General features: G+C 39.3%; 1 protein-coding gene across 1 annotated transcript in view; it reads left to right on the forward strand.

Moving 5' to 3' along the window:
- The window catches only part of MOB3A (MOB kinase activator 3A), a 35,981-nt gene extending 20,895 nt beyond the window's left edge, over positions 1 to 15,086 (forward strand). The window contains exons 3-4 of the mRNA XM_072601494.1: positions 9,653 to 9,855; positions 12,661 to 15,086. Coding sequence (XP_072457595.1) covers positions 9,653 to 9,855; positions 12,661 to 12,690 — 233 coding nt within the window. The 3' untranslated portion in view covers positions 12,691 to 15,086. The remainder of the gene's footprint in view (positions 1 to 9,652; positions 9,856 to 12,660) is intronic.
- Positions 15,087 to 15,672: the final 586 nt, after the last annotated feature.

A 15,672-nucleotide genomic window follows, 5' to 3' on the forward strand; every position in this document is an offset into this window, starting at 1 on the left:
TGACGGTGATGGCAGATGCTCAGATGTTGGCTCTGGTGTTTGAACAGTAGTTTACCCTGTTGTTGTCCTTCTGTTACAGCACGTGTTTTATCTCCCATCCATTGACTTGTTTGCTTGTCTATGCTGTGATGAACTACATTAGATCTCTACTTTTTAGAAGTCTTGAGGGTTTCCAGTTCTTCTGTAGCACTTTTATAATTTTTTTAAAAGATAACCATAAAGGTCACTTCATGATCATTTCCTTCGCAATCTTGTGTATTTTATTTTATGCCTTTAAAAACACCATTTTGGAAAGGCTTCACCAGACCATTACCTGAATTGTGCAGCATTTAGCACAGTGCCTGGTTTTGCTTTCTAAAATATAACTTTGTATCCACATCTTTTGTTTTTATAGTAACTGCATTTCCTAATGTATCTGTCCTTTATAACAAATAATAAAAGAGGAAAAAACAATTTAGCAAAACTAACCAGTTTAGTGGAGAAATTAGATATTTTATGCAGTTCCACACCCATATTTCCCCACTTTCTCAAAGAAGTACAGGGAGGTTTTTTCTTGTATTTCTCCTTTTAATCATCATAATTTCAAGGCATTCAGTTTTGATTATTTTTCTTATTGTTCTATCCCTTTACATTTTGTAGTCAGGAGTTTACATTTGCTTTCTTTTTGATGTTTGTCAATTTAATTCCACTGATTTCCTTTTCAATTTTTTTAACCAGTACCACATAATTTTGGTGATTACCACTTTATAATATAAGGTGAAATCTGATCATTCTTGGTCTTCTTCATGCCTATTTTTAATTGTTTTCCTTGAGAATTATATATGATTTTAAAAAATAATTTTGAACTGAAAGAAATGCAGTTCTTGGTGGTTGGCCATGAATTGTTATTTATGACATTAGTCTTCATGCAGGGTTGGTCTCAGGAAAAACCAAGTAAGTGGGGGTCACCCTTCGGCTAAGTAGGCCTTGCTTTCTATACACCTCCTGAAATGTATCTGTCACCCCTTTGTAACCCCTCTCATTTCAATATCTCCCCTGCCTAGGCTTACATCTAGTTGCCTAATCAAATGAAAAATGAAGTGAGCGTGTCATGCATTAAAGCATTGCTAAGGCACTGAGCTTAGGGCTCCTCTGCCAGGCCACTGTGTGCCGTTAGGCACGTCATTTGTAGTCTTTGGGCCCATTTTCTCCTCTGGAAAATTAAGGGGTTCAACTAGATGAACATTAGCGTTACACTATCCATGTTCTGAAGTTTCTGCCACTTCTTACATTGAATTTTTAAGTCCCTTTGCCGCTCTGTTATCTTTATTCTTTAAGCTGTGTTTACAGGTTTCAAAACTCTAGATGTGGAAAATTGGCCTTAGTCCTTGAAGAACTTAAAATTAAGGCAGGAAGGCTTAAAAACATTCAAAATTAAGTTAAAGAACAATATAAGCCGGTGGTTCAGAAATGTCCCAAGGGATTGGTGATTCATTTTTCAATCATTTCTGTACCTGTAGTATAGAAAACCTGTTGTAGAGGAAGAAGGTGAAGAGTGAGGAGCTCTGGTAGTGCACCATAGCTTTGTTCTGAACGGACAGGCGGAATTTGGATGGTCAGAAAGGAATGTCCAGCATTTTTAGAGGCAGTGGAAAAAATTCTGGATTTAGAGCCCGAGGACCTGCTACTTAATACGTTTGTGACCTTAGGCAGTCACTTAATTCCTTTGACTTCAGTTTCCATATCTACCAAGTGACAGGGTTAGACTAGATGATTTCTGTGGTTCCTTCCAACTCTAAATCTGTGAAACCACATGATAAAAGGCATGGAAGCAAGAAAATAGGAATGTGTGCAGAAAATTTTACAGAGCAGTGTTCATGTAGGACTACTTGTAGTCTGTGATAAGAGTAGAAAGATAGAGACATTATTGTAGCAGGCTTCTAATTCCAGGCTAAGCAATTTGGACTTTATCCTGAAGGTACTGGGGTAACAGTTAAGGTTTTTGAGAGGGGGAAAAACATGATGAAAATGTTTTTTGAAAAAAATCTGGTTAAACTATATAGAGACACATGTTATTGGTATATTTATCTCTGACCAAGTTATTTAATTTCAGTTCTCTTATCTGTGAAATAAGGGAAATGATACTTGTACTTTCTACCTGATAGGTTTGTGAAAGTACTTCCTTCGCAAACCTTGAAGCAGTGTATAAATGTAGATTATTATTATTGTCATCAGTTATCTTTATACCTAGATAACTGCAAATACCAATATATCAAGGATGTGTATGTCATTCCTTCCATGTGGAAAGTCTCTCTATTCACATAAATTATAGCCATTTTTTACTTAGGTAGGACTTAAAGTAGCCTGAGACTCAGAGAGCTTAAATCCCTTGCCCAGAGTCACACAGCTAATGTCAAGTGAGATTGGAGCCCAGGTCTTCCAGACTCCAAATCCAGTATTCAATTGGCTATGCTACACTGCCTCTTTACAGAGAGACACGAAGATGGATATTACTGGTGTAACTGAAAAGAGAGTCAGAGAAACTGAAAGCTGAGGTCTAACTTGACTTTCTCTGTTTGCTGTGTGACTTTGGGAAAATCAGTGCTGATCTCTGGGCTCAGTATCCTCACTAGTAAAGTAAAAAGCCAAACTATATGATTTCTTGGATGCCCTCTTCTCTGTGATACTAGGATAAATGTAACTTTTTATGTAATTTTAGAAAGGTCATTTCTTACCCCCTCTGATTCCTTCATCGGTAAAATGAGAGTATTGGACTTGGTTTCTAAGATCCCTTCTAGCTCTAACCTAAAAACATTTGTGTGTGGGTGTGCACAGGATCTATAGCTGCTGGTGCTTCCCCCTCAAACGATCTTGTAGTTATTGTGTATACTTAGATGCATGCATGTAGTCTACCTGGTAAATCGTGAGCTCATTGAGAGCAGAGACTTTCAGTTTGGGTTTTGCATTACAAGCACCTAGCACAGAGCCAGGCACCCGTGACTTCAGTGCTTTCTGATTGACACATCTACCTATCTGTATAGATAGTCCTCCTCTGTTGCTTCATCGTGGCAGGGAGATGACCCTGGGTTCTCAAAAGCTACCTCAGCACAGTGTGGAGCCTAACAGATTCTCTCTAGGCTGGAAAACTTCTGAGTAATTTGAAGAGGCTTATTACCAGAAGTTTGGCCATGGGATGGTGAACTTTTTCTGCCACTGCAACTTCTAAGAGCGTAGAAGAGGTTGGGGTCTGCATCAAGGAAAGGAGTGCCCATACCTATAGAATCATGGACCCTTGAAGTAATAATATTAACAACAAAAATAGATGAATATTTAAGCTTAAAGTTTGTAAAGCATTTTACATACATTATCTCAAGTCTGATATACTTAATTTGTTCATGGAAAAAGGCTTAAAGACTCCTGAGGTAATGGAGGTGACTGTTAGAGTTGCTGTTGGCAAAGAGTACCTTTGTTGTCTAATCCATTAACGATGGAAATTTTAGGTTTGGCAGAAGAGCCATGCATGTGATGGCACTATTTGGAAGGTAGAAGTAGAGCTACGGTCTTTGCAGGAGACTAGTCCTTTGGAATGGAAATGAGAATGTTCATGTTTTGTAGTTTAGACCCATCTTTTAGCATATGTAGGTCTGTCTCCCAGAGATAGATGTTATGACTTTTAGTCATGCAGATCAGAAGATCATAGAATTAAGACCCGAAAGGGACCTTAGAGATAATCTAGTCCATCACCTCTATTTTATAGATGAGGAAACTAAGTCCTAGGGAAGCGAAATAACTTGCCCAGGGAGAAGTCAGTGGCAAAGTGAGGTTTTCTAACTCCAAATCTAGAGAGCCATGGTAGATATAAACAAGTTGCATCGTGTTACCCATGATGATTTGCGTGCTAGAAGCAAAGTAAAAGACAGCAGCAGCATATAAGGGGGAGGGGCAGTGGATATAAATGGCATTATGTTTCATGGTATTCACAAAAAAAGAGCCAGAGGAAGACATCCTTTAAGATTTACGGGAAAACATGGATAACAAACATACAGATTGAGTTTCTTTAGATTGGTGGAGACACTACCCCAGTAACCATACAGATGAAATATGAATCTACTGATAAACACAAATATTAATAAAACATTTTGATATTTCAGAAACCATTGCTAATGGTTATGAAGTCCCGAATAAAACAAAACAAAAACTGAAGGCCATAGGTTCACAAGTAGTTTTATTATTTTTACCCAATATACCTAATGATTTAGAAGAGAGTGGCAGATCTGAAAAGTGAGTGAGTGGCTAAGAAGATGGCGTCAGAATGGAACTAGGGCTTAAATATCACAATAATTTGCTCTTACAAGAGATGGATTACATTTAACATATTTGCCTGTAGTCTTCAGAATCTAATCTAGAGACCAATTTGAAAAGGAAAGGAAATGGGAAAAACTGCCCAAATAAATCCTAGGGGTGGTATTTTAGTTTTATGGTATTTACGTTCATTGTATATGTTTCAAGCTCCCTCCTATTCTATCATGTCCCAAGGTCCCTCCTGTCAAGAGCAGCAAGCACAACATAGAGTAGAAATGGAGGAGAACAGGACTTTCTAGGAAATTATATCCAAGGAAAGAGCCAGCAATAATCCTTATGACTATATTTCTGTATACAGAATGCACAACATATGGCTAATAGAGTGAACTACAGTTTCTGTTGCAAGGAGAGAACTTTGACCTTATAGCAATTACAGTGTGGGACTTGTGACTGGTGGATGGTTTTGGAGGAGTATTTAGAAGAGATTAAAAAAAAGGGAGTAACATTATATGTTAAGTTTGACTCATGAAGTAGTTTAAGAACCTGATTGGAGAAACATGAAGACCATTTGGGTGAAGATCAGCTGAGGAGAAATAGAAAGCTATTGCCATGGGATTCTGATATGGACCACATGGGCAGAGCAAAAGGTAGATCAGAAGTTAGACAAGGGCACAACTTGGACAAGCGAGTGGGAGTCAAGTTAGTCTTGATACAGAAAAAGCTTCCTAAGTAGAAGAACTAAAATAGGCTGCCAGGGCTGGTGCGGTGGGTGGGTAGGTAGGGAGAAATGCCTCTTGAGGGAGGTCTTCAGGAAGAGTCTAGGTGCCCACTTGTTAGGTTGTTCAGGTATAGGTTGAACCAGATGAAATGCAGGAGAAAGGGGAGTGAGAATCCCAGTGTACTTTGCCTGGTCAGACCATTTATGGAATATTACGTTTCCTTTTGGACACCACATTTTAGACACACATTAATGGGTGCCAGTGCCAAACTCCAAACTCTTCTCTGGTCTGGGCAAATAGAATTTTATAAAAGCTTCTTGGATTGGATTGGGAAGATGAGACAAGGGTGACAGTTAACGGGACATGGTGCAACAAGTTAAATAGAAGCAAAGTTTCCCAATATAAAAGAAAATTTCTCAGACTCCTTCAGGGTTGCATTATGTAGCTTAGCTCATGCCATAGTCTTCTGTGGTCATGTCAGACTCTCTAGAATCATTGCAAATAAGAGTGTCAAAGGTCATGATTCAACAGTACATTTAGATTTGATGTAGGGAAAACTTGGTAATAATGAGAGCTCTCCAGAAAGTTTCCCCATTCTGCTCACTTTGAGGGTATATGATAAAGGGCGTTGTTGGACTAGATTATGGGGTGCCTTCCAGCTGTGAAATTTTGTGATTCTGCCTCAAGGTGATAGAACACACATTTGGCACAAAGACGTAGTGTTGTCATGATGGAGGAATTCAGTTACCTGCATATCTGCCAGAAGAACAGCTGAAAAGTGTGTGGCTTACTCAAAGGGTGATTCCAATCTTCTAAAGCTGGAGAAAGTAGGAAAGTGTTAGCCCTAATCCTGATGAATAGGGTTCACCCAGTTGCTAAAGTTTTTAGACTGTGTCACTCCTCTGTTGAAGCATTTAATGGGTTCTTTTTGCCTCCAGGATAAAATACAAACTCCTTTCTTTGGCCTTTAAAGCCCTTCACAGTCTGCTTCCCACTTGGCTTTTCAGATTGGTTTCACACTGCTCTTTCTTTCTGACTCTGCCTTCTAGTCATATTCCCATTCTATATGCACAACATCCATTTTCTTTCTCCATTCTTTTGTACCAACTGCCTTCATACTTTGAATTTATTCCCTCCTCATCTCTTCCTTGTAGAAACCCTGGTTCCTCCCTTCAAGGTTCAGTTTAACCTCCACCTCCTATTAGAACCCTTTCCTGTCTCCTCCAGTTAGTATTGCCCCTCTCCCTCAAAATTAATTAAATTTGGATATTTTGTGTATGTATTTATTCCGTTTGCTTTTTCGTGAAAAATTTGTTTCTTCCAAATGACATGTAAGCTTGAGAGCAAGGACAGTTTTGTTTATTTCTTTGTATTTCCAGTGCCTTGCACATAGACTCATTGGATTGCTCATTGGATCTGATTTTATAGACTATATACTTGGTTATTAAGATTAAAAAAAATTAAATCTCCCAAATGATGTTTCCTGTATCAGAGAATTAAAGGACTGGAAAATAACTTTATAAATTATCTCGTTCGTTTAAAACAGGTCTATATCTAAATATATCCTAACTGAAAAAAAGCTGTATCTAAATAAAGGATCTCCAGAGAAAGATTTTCCACAGGCTCTCTGGTAGCCTATTGCAATATTCAACAACTCTCCTAGCCAAGAAATTCTTCTTCCTCTCTAATCTAAATCCTTCATAATGTGATTTAAACATATTTTTTCTTGTTCTATTCTGGGTAGCTGTGGAAAGCATTTATTTTGGTTACTGTTCCTTATATGATTCATTCAGATTGTCCCTCAGCTTCTGTAAGTTAAATAATACCTGTCATCACTTTTCCTCAGATGTTCTTTGTTAACTTTTCAATATCTTCTCTGGGCTTTTTTTTTAACCTCAATTCAGTACCAGCATTGTAACAGAACTGGCAGCTCCACCAAGCATCACCACCTGGTTGTGTGATCTTGAGCAAGGCACTTCGCTGCTCAGTGTCTCAGTTTCTTCCGTTGGAAATGAAGTTGATACCTCTAAATTGAAATCAATAAAAAGATGTAGTTGAGTGTGGTAGAGTCAAAAGACCTGAGTTCAGCCCTGGCTGTGCTACTATTCCTTCCCTGTAGGACCTTTGAAAGTCACCTAACGTCTCTGGGCTTACATTTTACAAAATGGAGGCACTCCATTTAGGTGATATCCAAGGCCCTTTTCAGCTCTAAATCTGTGATCCTGTATTATTGATGTACTGAACTTAACTGGAAGCTGAGTGCTACGTATGTATAGCAATCTTTTAGGAGGCTTTGCTACTATATATGTAAATAGACTAAATTCCATTACAGTTAATGCTAATTCATTTAAAATACTTGTTTAACAAAATTATTATAAAGGCCCAGGTGGTAACTTGCTCAAAAAAGTTTAGACCGTTTTCTAAAGATCTTTGTATTAGATTTAAATTTTTTTTCTATTTTGAAGTTAAATACCAAAAAAGAACATTTTCCATACACACAGCAGAATGCAATAAGAGGATTCTCTGTACCAACTGTGAATCTCCATTTCATACTACTTGCTTTTTTTGTTTGTTTTTATATTAATCTTTTTAATCTGTAAACATCCTCATTACACTTCCATCCCCCTCCCCATTTGAGAAGGAAAAATAGCAAAATTCCTATTACAAACATTTCTAGTGAAGCAAAATTAATGTCCTCATTGACCAACTCCAAAAAAAAAAAGTCACATTATGTACTCTTGAGTCTTTTACTTCTCTTTCAGGAATAGTATGTTTCATTGAGTACTCTGCAGTTATGGTTGATCGTTATAATAATCAGAGTCCTTAAATCTTTCAGAGTTGTTTGTCTTCACAATATTGTTGCATAAATCATTCTAATTCTGCTTGTATCACTCTGTATAAGTTCATACAATTCATGCTAGATTTCTCTGAAACCCTTCTGTCATTATTTCTTATAACGTAATAGAATTCCATCACATTTACATATCGTAACTTGTTCAGTCATTCCCCATTTGCTGGGCACCCCCATCAGATTCCCATTCTTTACCACCTCAGAAAGAGTTTTAACTATTTTTTACATCCTTAGTAGTTTGTTTTGCTTAGTACTAACGTGTCCCTTAATCCACCCACCCTGTGTATCCCCCTTCTCCCTTCTCTCCTTTTCCCTCTTGTTTCCCTATTGCAGGTAATATATTTCTGTATCCAGCTCGTGTGTGTGTGTGTGTGTGTGTGTGTGTGTGTGTGTGTGTTCTCTCCTTTGTTCAGTTCAGATAAGAAGGAAAATCTCAAGTGTGAGATTTCCTTCCTTTTCCATTCTTCCTTTAAGAACATCAAGATACAACTGCTACAAACCTTTTGTCTAATTAAACCTCCTCTGAGACCCCTGATGATGATAGAATTCTGAGGGACACATCTATCAACTCTTCGTATTGGAACGTAAGCAGTTTATCCTGGTTAGGCTGTTAGGATTATTCATTCATGTTTACTTTTTTGTGTATCTCGACTCTTTGAAGTGTTTGCATTTCAAAATTTATATGCAGCTCTGGTCTTTACATCAGGAATGTTTGGAAGTCTTTGATTTCATTAAAGATCCATTTTTGTCCCCTGTAGGATTATACTCAGTTTTGCTGGGTAAATTATTCTTGGCTATGAGCCTACATCCTTTGTCTTCTGGAATATTAGTATTTCAGAGTTTGTACTTCTTTGTAGTGGTGGCTGATAAATCATGTGTGAGTCTGACTGTGGCTCCTCAGTCCTTGAATTCTTTCTTTCTGACTGCTTTGACCTGTAGACTCTGGATTTTGGCAGTAGTGTTCCTAGGAGTAGATAGAATGAATAGAACTTTTCTGAGCCCTCAGACTCTGGCTGACATCTTGTGAAGTTCTGAGATGGAAGTCATGATGCGCTGCAGTTTCTTATTGGGTTTCTTGATGATTATGTGGTTTATAGATTTGCTGGATTAAGTACATGGGAACTGAATGGTCTGCCTCCCATTCAGGCAGCCATCTTGACCTGAAGTCTTATCCTGTTATGTTTACCCATTGAGGGCAGTGGTGCAGAGATACAGGATCACAATCAGAGGTGGCAGCTAAAATAATTTTTTAAATAACAATAGCTAACATTTTTGTGGCACTTTTAAAGTTCTACAAAGTGTTTTCCTCACAACTCTATTAATGCAACAGGGCCATGATTATTCCCATTTTATAGATGGGGAAATTGGGCCTTAGAGAGGATAATGAACTGCTTACTGGCACACGGCTAAGGAATTGCAGTTACAGCTGTTATTTGAACCTGTTCTCTTGACTCCCGAGTCCATCATACTTTCTACTCCATCACATGAACTATAGTAATTAGTCTAGTCCCATAATTAACTTCCCGTTTTTTCCTAAAGCAAAAACTATACCAAAAGTTAAAAACAACATAAAACCTACAGGACTGTTTGGATTAAAAACCAAACCTTTGTATAATTTAAAATTTTTTGAACTAGACTAAAACTAGAATATTGAAATATCCTGTCAACTGAGTAGCAGATGTGTGTTGTTAGTTTAGAAAAACTTATCAGGTTTTCACACTCACTGTAGTCATCCAGAGCACAAGATAAATGATTTTTTTAAAAAATGTGCTCCTTCTTATTGTTGGTCCTTCCCTTTTAGGTACTCCATTCCCCAAGAACTTTCTGCAGGTGGTAAAGAAGATCCTCTCCAGGCTTTTCCGAGTTTTTGTTCATGTTTACATCCACCACTTTGACCGAATCACTCAGATGGGCTCTGAGGCTCATGTGAATACCTGCTACAAGCACTTCTACTATTTTGTGAAAGAGTTTAACCTGATAGACACCAAAGAGTTAGAGCCACTGGTGAGTAGAGTCAGCGCCATGGGGTCAGGGGAGGGGAAGAGGGTAACATATAGCAGCACGCTTTGTATCCTTCTAGCTATCCTCATCACCACAAGGGGATTGATGCTTCAGGGAAGGCTTGGATGAGGTACCAGGCAGAGTCTCTCCATGGCAAAGCTTTGGGAAGTCAAGATGACCTAAACTTTGAGGACATGTGGGTGGCGTAGTGGAAGAACCAGGGAGGTAGACTCAAGGACCTAGGGTGGCTCGCAGCCCTGCTACTTGCAGCTCTGTTACTGTGGTCAAGATACCTCCACTGCCTCTCCTGAGGTCCCTTCCAGCTCCAAGTCCTGTGATTTACCCTGTAATAAAGGGAGCACTCTGCTACAGTCATCCTCAGCCTGGTTTCATCTGTGCTATTTTCAAAGACATCAGTGACCTCCTATGTCCCTCACTACACCTTGCCCACCAAAAGAAAAGAGTCCTATGGTTCTTTTCTCAGGTGTCACCTTTATCTTAAACTTCTCAGGAAGAGCTCCTATTCAGGGGTGGGGAACCCTCAGCCTCAAGGCTACATGTAGCCCTCTAGGTCCTCTAGTGTGGCCTTTGAATGAATCCAAACTTCACAAAACAAATTCCCTTAATAAAAGGATTTGTTCTATAAAACTTGGACTGAGTCAAAAGGCCTCACCCAAAGACCTAGAAGACCACATGTGGTCTTGAAGCTGCAAGTTCTCCACCCCTGCCCCATCTCTTACCTAGGCTGAAAATATAAAGCAATTTCAGGACGAAAGTCATGAAGTAAAACCACCCCTATACCCTCAAATTTTCCTGAGGATCCTGTTCCCTTAAGAGATTCTGTTGTTCTGTCAAGCCGCTACTCCCTGAATGCATGATGCTCTCTAGTGCCCTGATGGTTTATATTCTCATAGAGTCTCAATTGGGAGGAAACCTCAGAGGTTGGCTCTTCCAACCAGTACTTACAGAGGAATCCCCTCTATAGTGTTTCTGACAAGTAGCCATTCAGTCTTTGCTTAAAGACTTCCAGAGGTGGAGAACTCTTTTACCTTCTGAGCCAGCTAACTACACTTTTGGACAGCTCTATTGGTTAGGAAGTTGTCTTTTTATTCAGCCAAAATCCAGTGGTTGCCAAACAAACTAAGTCAAATCTTTCTGCCACGTGACAGCTTTTCCTGTATTTGAAAAATGGTTATCCTGTTATCCCTAAGCCTTTTCTTCTCCATACCAAACATCCTTAGTTGTGTCCATCAGGCCTCTCTGGCTTGCAAGTCTGGACGTCCCAGCCTATCACACTCTTCTGGATGCATTCTAGCTTGCCAATACTCAGCCTAAAATGTAGCACCAATTTTTTTTTGGTGGCATATAATTAGTTGCTTCCAGTTGTCTGTGAATAGTGGCAGTGCTGAACAATACCTCCTCCTCATTACCTGCCTCTCAGCAGTCATTTCTGAAATTTAACCAACATTAAGTGCTTGCTTGTGTGCAAGACTCCATGCTAGGCCCTAAGGATGCAAAAAGAATATGAAGAATGAACATCCCAGCTTTTCCATAATAGATAGATAAGATGTGAGAGAAGAGCCTCACAAGCAGAGAAGGTATCACTTATAGTTAGGGTCGGCAGGAGGGTCAGGAATGACTTGAAGGGAGGGAAGGATGAGATACAGGTGAGCTTCTGTTCTAGGATAGGAACAGAACTCTATAAAAGTGGGAAAGGGCAACAGTTAGATGACCTCTGCATTGGTGTGAAGGGTGGATTGGAAAGGGAAGAGACTGGAGGCAGAGAGAGTAACAAAACTTACTTAATCTAATAGGGGCTAACAGAACCAGACTACGGTAATATGTGTGGAAATGAGAGAAAACTCTCTGCAGATAGAACAAAACACCAGGAAATCCAGTATGGGTCCTCATTCATTTATCAGGCATTTAGGATGTGCCTGCTCTAAACAAAGAACACTGTACATGAAACTGAGAGAGAAAGAAAGAAAAATAAGTATGACTGCCATCCTGAAGGAGCTCACTACAGTCTAGTTGGGGAGATAAGCCATGAGTACCAATTGTTGTAATGCAGAATTGCATATGAAGGGTCCATCAGGCAAGGGAGAAGGAATGGTGTTTGGGCAGGTTTACAGGATAGAGTACCTATTGGACAAATAAGGATCATAGACTGAATGATCGAAAGGGACCTTCGGGTCTTCTAGACTGACTTCCTCATTCTGTAGTGAAGAAATTGAGGTCCAGGAAAGTTGAGTGCCCTGCTTAGGTCATTCAGGTAGCAAGAGGCAGAGCAAGGGCTCAAACCCAGATCCTCTGGCTGCAGGTGGAGCACCCCTTGCAGTGCACTATGTGTCAGGTGAAGTAACCTGCATAAGGTTACCAGCCATGGCCAGAGCTAAGAATTAAGTGGGCCAGGACTTACCTGGCCTGTGTATCTCAGGTGAAAGAGAGCTCTCCCATCAAGCTTTCCTATTTCCTTCACTTCTTTGTATGCAGATGAAAGTGATGGAAGGGATAATTATCTAGGTAGGATCATAGGATAGAAAGTTGGAATTAGTTACCAATGTCCTGTCCTCCACCTTAAGTAACAGAGAACCATGATACTTATAAAGTTCTTTAAGTGCCTCTGTGAAATGCTGAAATAACTGACTGGCTGGTTGTTACTCTAGTGCCTTTTGCTTTTCAGGAGGCTAAAAATCAGTTCACAGTTGGCACCTACAGTAGAATTTTGGTTTGGGTCTTACCTCTTACAGTTATTCTGATTTCCGTAATTTACTGTTGTGTTTGGGTTGGGGGGCTTGTTTTTGACAGAAGGAAATGACCTCTCGAATGTGCCACTGAAAATGAGGCCACCTCTCAGGACTGCTGAAAGCCATCTTTCTGCACCCAAGGAGACGCCATCTAGAAACCAGAGACACACATTTAAAAAAAAAATCTCTATTTTTTTAAGCAAGAACATTCCCAGTGAAAATTCCTTTTATCTTTTCTTGAGTACTGTGACAGTACAGTAATCATTTTAAGATGCCTCATATAGTTGAAGATTATTTTTGTTTTGTTTTTAGAATCTATTTCTAGAGGGCAGCCTGCTGAAGTGGACAGAGCACAAACTAGCCATCAGATATGTCTCTAGTCATGTCTCTGCCACCTGCAAGCTGTAGGACCTTGGGCTAGTGACTTCATCTTTCCAGGCCTCAGTTTGTTCATCTGTAAAATGAAGAGGGTTGGATTAGATGACCTGTCTTTTCCTTCTCTAAGATTCCATAATTTTGTGATGCTAATTTTGCTTCCAGCTCTTAAAAATCTATGATTCTCAGTGAAAGGAAAAACCCACTTTGTCCTTAAACCACTTTACTTTTGCCAGGAGGCAGAAGAGTTTTGTCTGCAAAGCCACTTGACATGTCATCATTTCATCTGGGGCACCACTGAAGTCCTCGTCTCGGAGACTTGATGCTTGTAGCCTTATTGGCCTGTATCTGCCTTGGAACTGCATTGGCTGCCTTCTTCTAGATGCACTATGTGCTGATTCCCCGGATGTGTGAGGAGAGCCAGATGGCAGAAAGAGGGGGGAAAGCAGCATGAGAGAGTTTGAGTCGTAGTTATTAATAAGAGCCCCTTAGTCTCACAAGTAGCCACCAGTTTTTACCTCTAGTTTTATTTTTTAACATAAGGTACGACTAGAACACAAACTGCACTCTCTATCATCTTTATTTTAACCCAGATTCTCCTCTAGCTAGCCTCCTGGGCTAGTCAAGATGTGCATTTGGTTGAAACCCAGTTCCTTATTCCTTCTAAACCAGGGTTTCCCAAATCAGTTTAGCCACAGAATTATTTTGGCTAAAAAGTGTTTCATTGAACCTTTAAATTCCTGTCCAGGGAATCCCTAGGATAAAAGAAGTTGGAGAAATTTTAGAGTAAAATAGAAGACATTAAATCTATTTTCATAATGGAAAATTGCTGTTCATAATTAGTATTTTAATAATGCACCATTTCATATTTAACATTTTAGAAGTGATATCATTAGCATCAATTTTCTCATGAAATCCTTGTTCACCTGATGTGGAATGCCTGGGTCCCACAGAACGCAGTTTGGGAAACAGACCTTGAGTTATGAACCCCAACACATCACCAAGTATTTCTTTTGAGTTAGAGATTGAATTTTCATAGAGATCCATTTACCTCAGACTGAGGTACAAGGAACAGTCCCTTATAATTGGCGAACCCTAAAGGATCTCATTTTTCCATTATCAAGGAAGCTGAGCTAAATCTTCTCTTATATACATATTTTTAGTTGAGGACTTGAAACTTGTTTTTTTACATGTTTTGCTTATATTTTAGTTGTTTTGAATTCAACTTTCTCATGATGTGGAAGAATCATTTGTTAGAGACTCATGTTTGGTTGATAAGCATTATTCTTTGAAATATAGGTCACCAAGGCCAGTGGACCAGTTCCCTTTGTAAATTCTTCTGTTCCTGCAGAGTTGTTCTTAGGGAAATGCCTTCATGGGACAGTACGACATGTAAGTAACCTCATGTGGACCCTGCCCAAGTGACCAAAAGGAACCACATCCTTTTCTCCGGTACTTCAGAGCTAATCCTTACTGCTGAAAATTTTTCCTACCCTTGGATCATTTCTGGAATCATTACTGTTAGGTTTTTCAGACTTTTTTGGTTGTGTCTCTTTTGATGATTCTGAATTTTTGATGATCATGTTTTGAATTTGGTATTGCCAACAAATCGTTCTGTCAGTGCACAGCTACATTTACTGTAAACCTTCTCTGCTGAGATAACAAGCTTGTTGAGATTGGCTGAGATCCATCCACTGCCCTGTCTGTTAGACCACCCATCTTCAGCATTCCTGCTGCAAAGAACCAAAACTCAAGCCCTTTCTAATCATATCAAACATTTCCTAAAATTTATAAAGGTTATATCAAATAAATTTTTTTTAAAAATGTTTTTGTGTTAGCAGTGACCAAGCTACCACAGCCTTCCCTCTTGTGTGTATAACAGTTCAGGAGCCAGGCAGCACCTGTAGATATCTTAGAATGAGCCCAACACATTCCCTTCCACTGCTTGCTACGTAGGAGGGGAAACTGGAGTACAAATCCCTGTGGAATTCTGCCTTTGCTGGATGGACTCTGTCACTTAGAGCTGTTTGAAACATTCCCTTCCCCTCTACCACATACCCCAATCATTCTTGGAAATGAACATAAAAAATAAATTATGCTGTATTTGTCTAAGTCATATGGTCTGTCGCTTTCTACACTTTTCTACACACAAAAGAATACTTGGTGGTTTGCATGAAGGATGTACTGCTCTTTTTAGCAGGGACTGGAGTTGCAGGCAGTATTGGAAGCACTACGTCTCCTTTCTTGGGTAGTTTTTTCCAGGAGTTGGTCTCAGTAATTTCTAACCACAAACATTAGTATCACTTGCTTTTTTTAGACTGTTGAGTAAGTCTAACAAGCAGATTGAGGTAGTGGAAATAACAATAGGTGACAGTTAGATAATACTTGAAAATTTGCAAAGTATTTTGCACACCTTAACTCATGTAAGCCTCTGAGCAACCCCATGAGGTGGATCCTACAGGTTTTATCTTCATTTTGATGATGAAAAACAAACTCAGAAAGCGTCAGTGACTTGCAATATGATCTTATGACTACAAGTGTTAGAGGTGAAATTTGATAGATCTTTCAGACTTTCTGAGAGGCAGCATGTTATATTGGATACAGATGGCACAGGACTTGGAGTCAGGAAGTTCTAGGTTAAAATCCTGTTTCAGACACTATTTGTGTAACTCTGGGCAAGTCGGCTTAATCTCTCTTC

Source organism: Notamacropus eugenii, chromosome 4 (assembly GCF_028372415.1).
Source record: "Notamacropus eugenii isolate mMacEug1 chromosome 4, mMacEug1.pri_v2, whole genome shotgun sequence".
In the NCBI taxonomy this organism is placed as follows: domain Eukaryota; kingdom Metazoa; phylum Chordata; class Mammalia; order Diprotodontia; family Macropodidae; genus Notamacropus; species Notamacropus eugenii.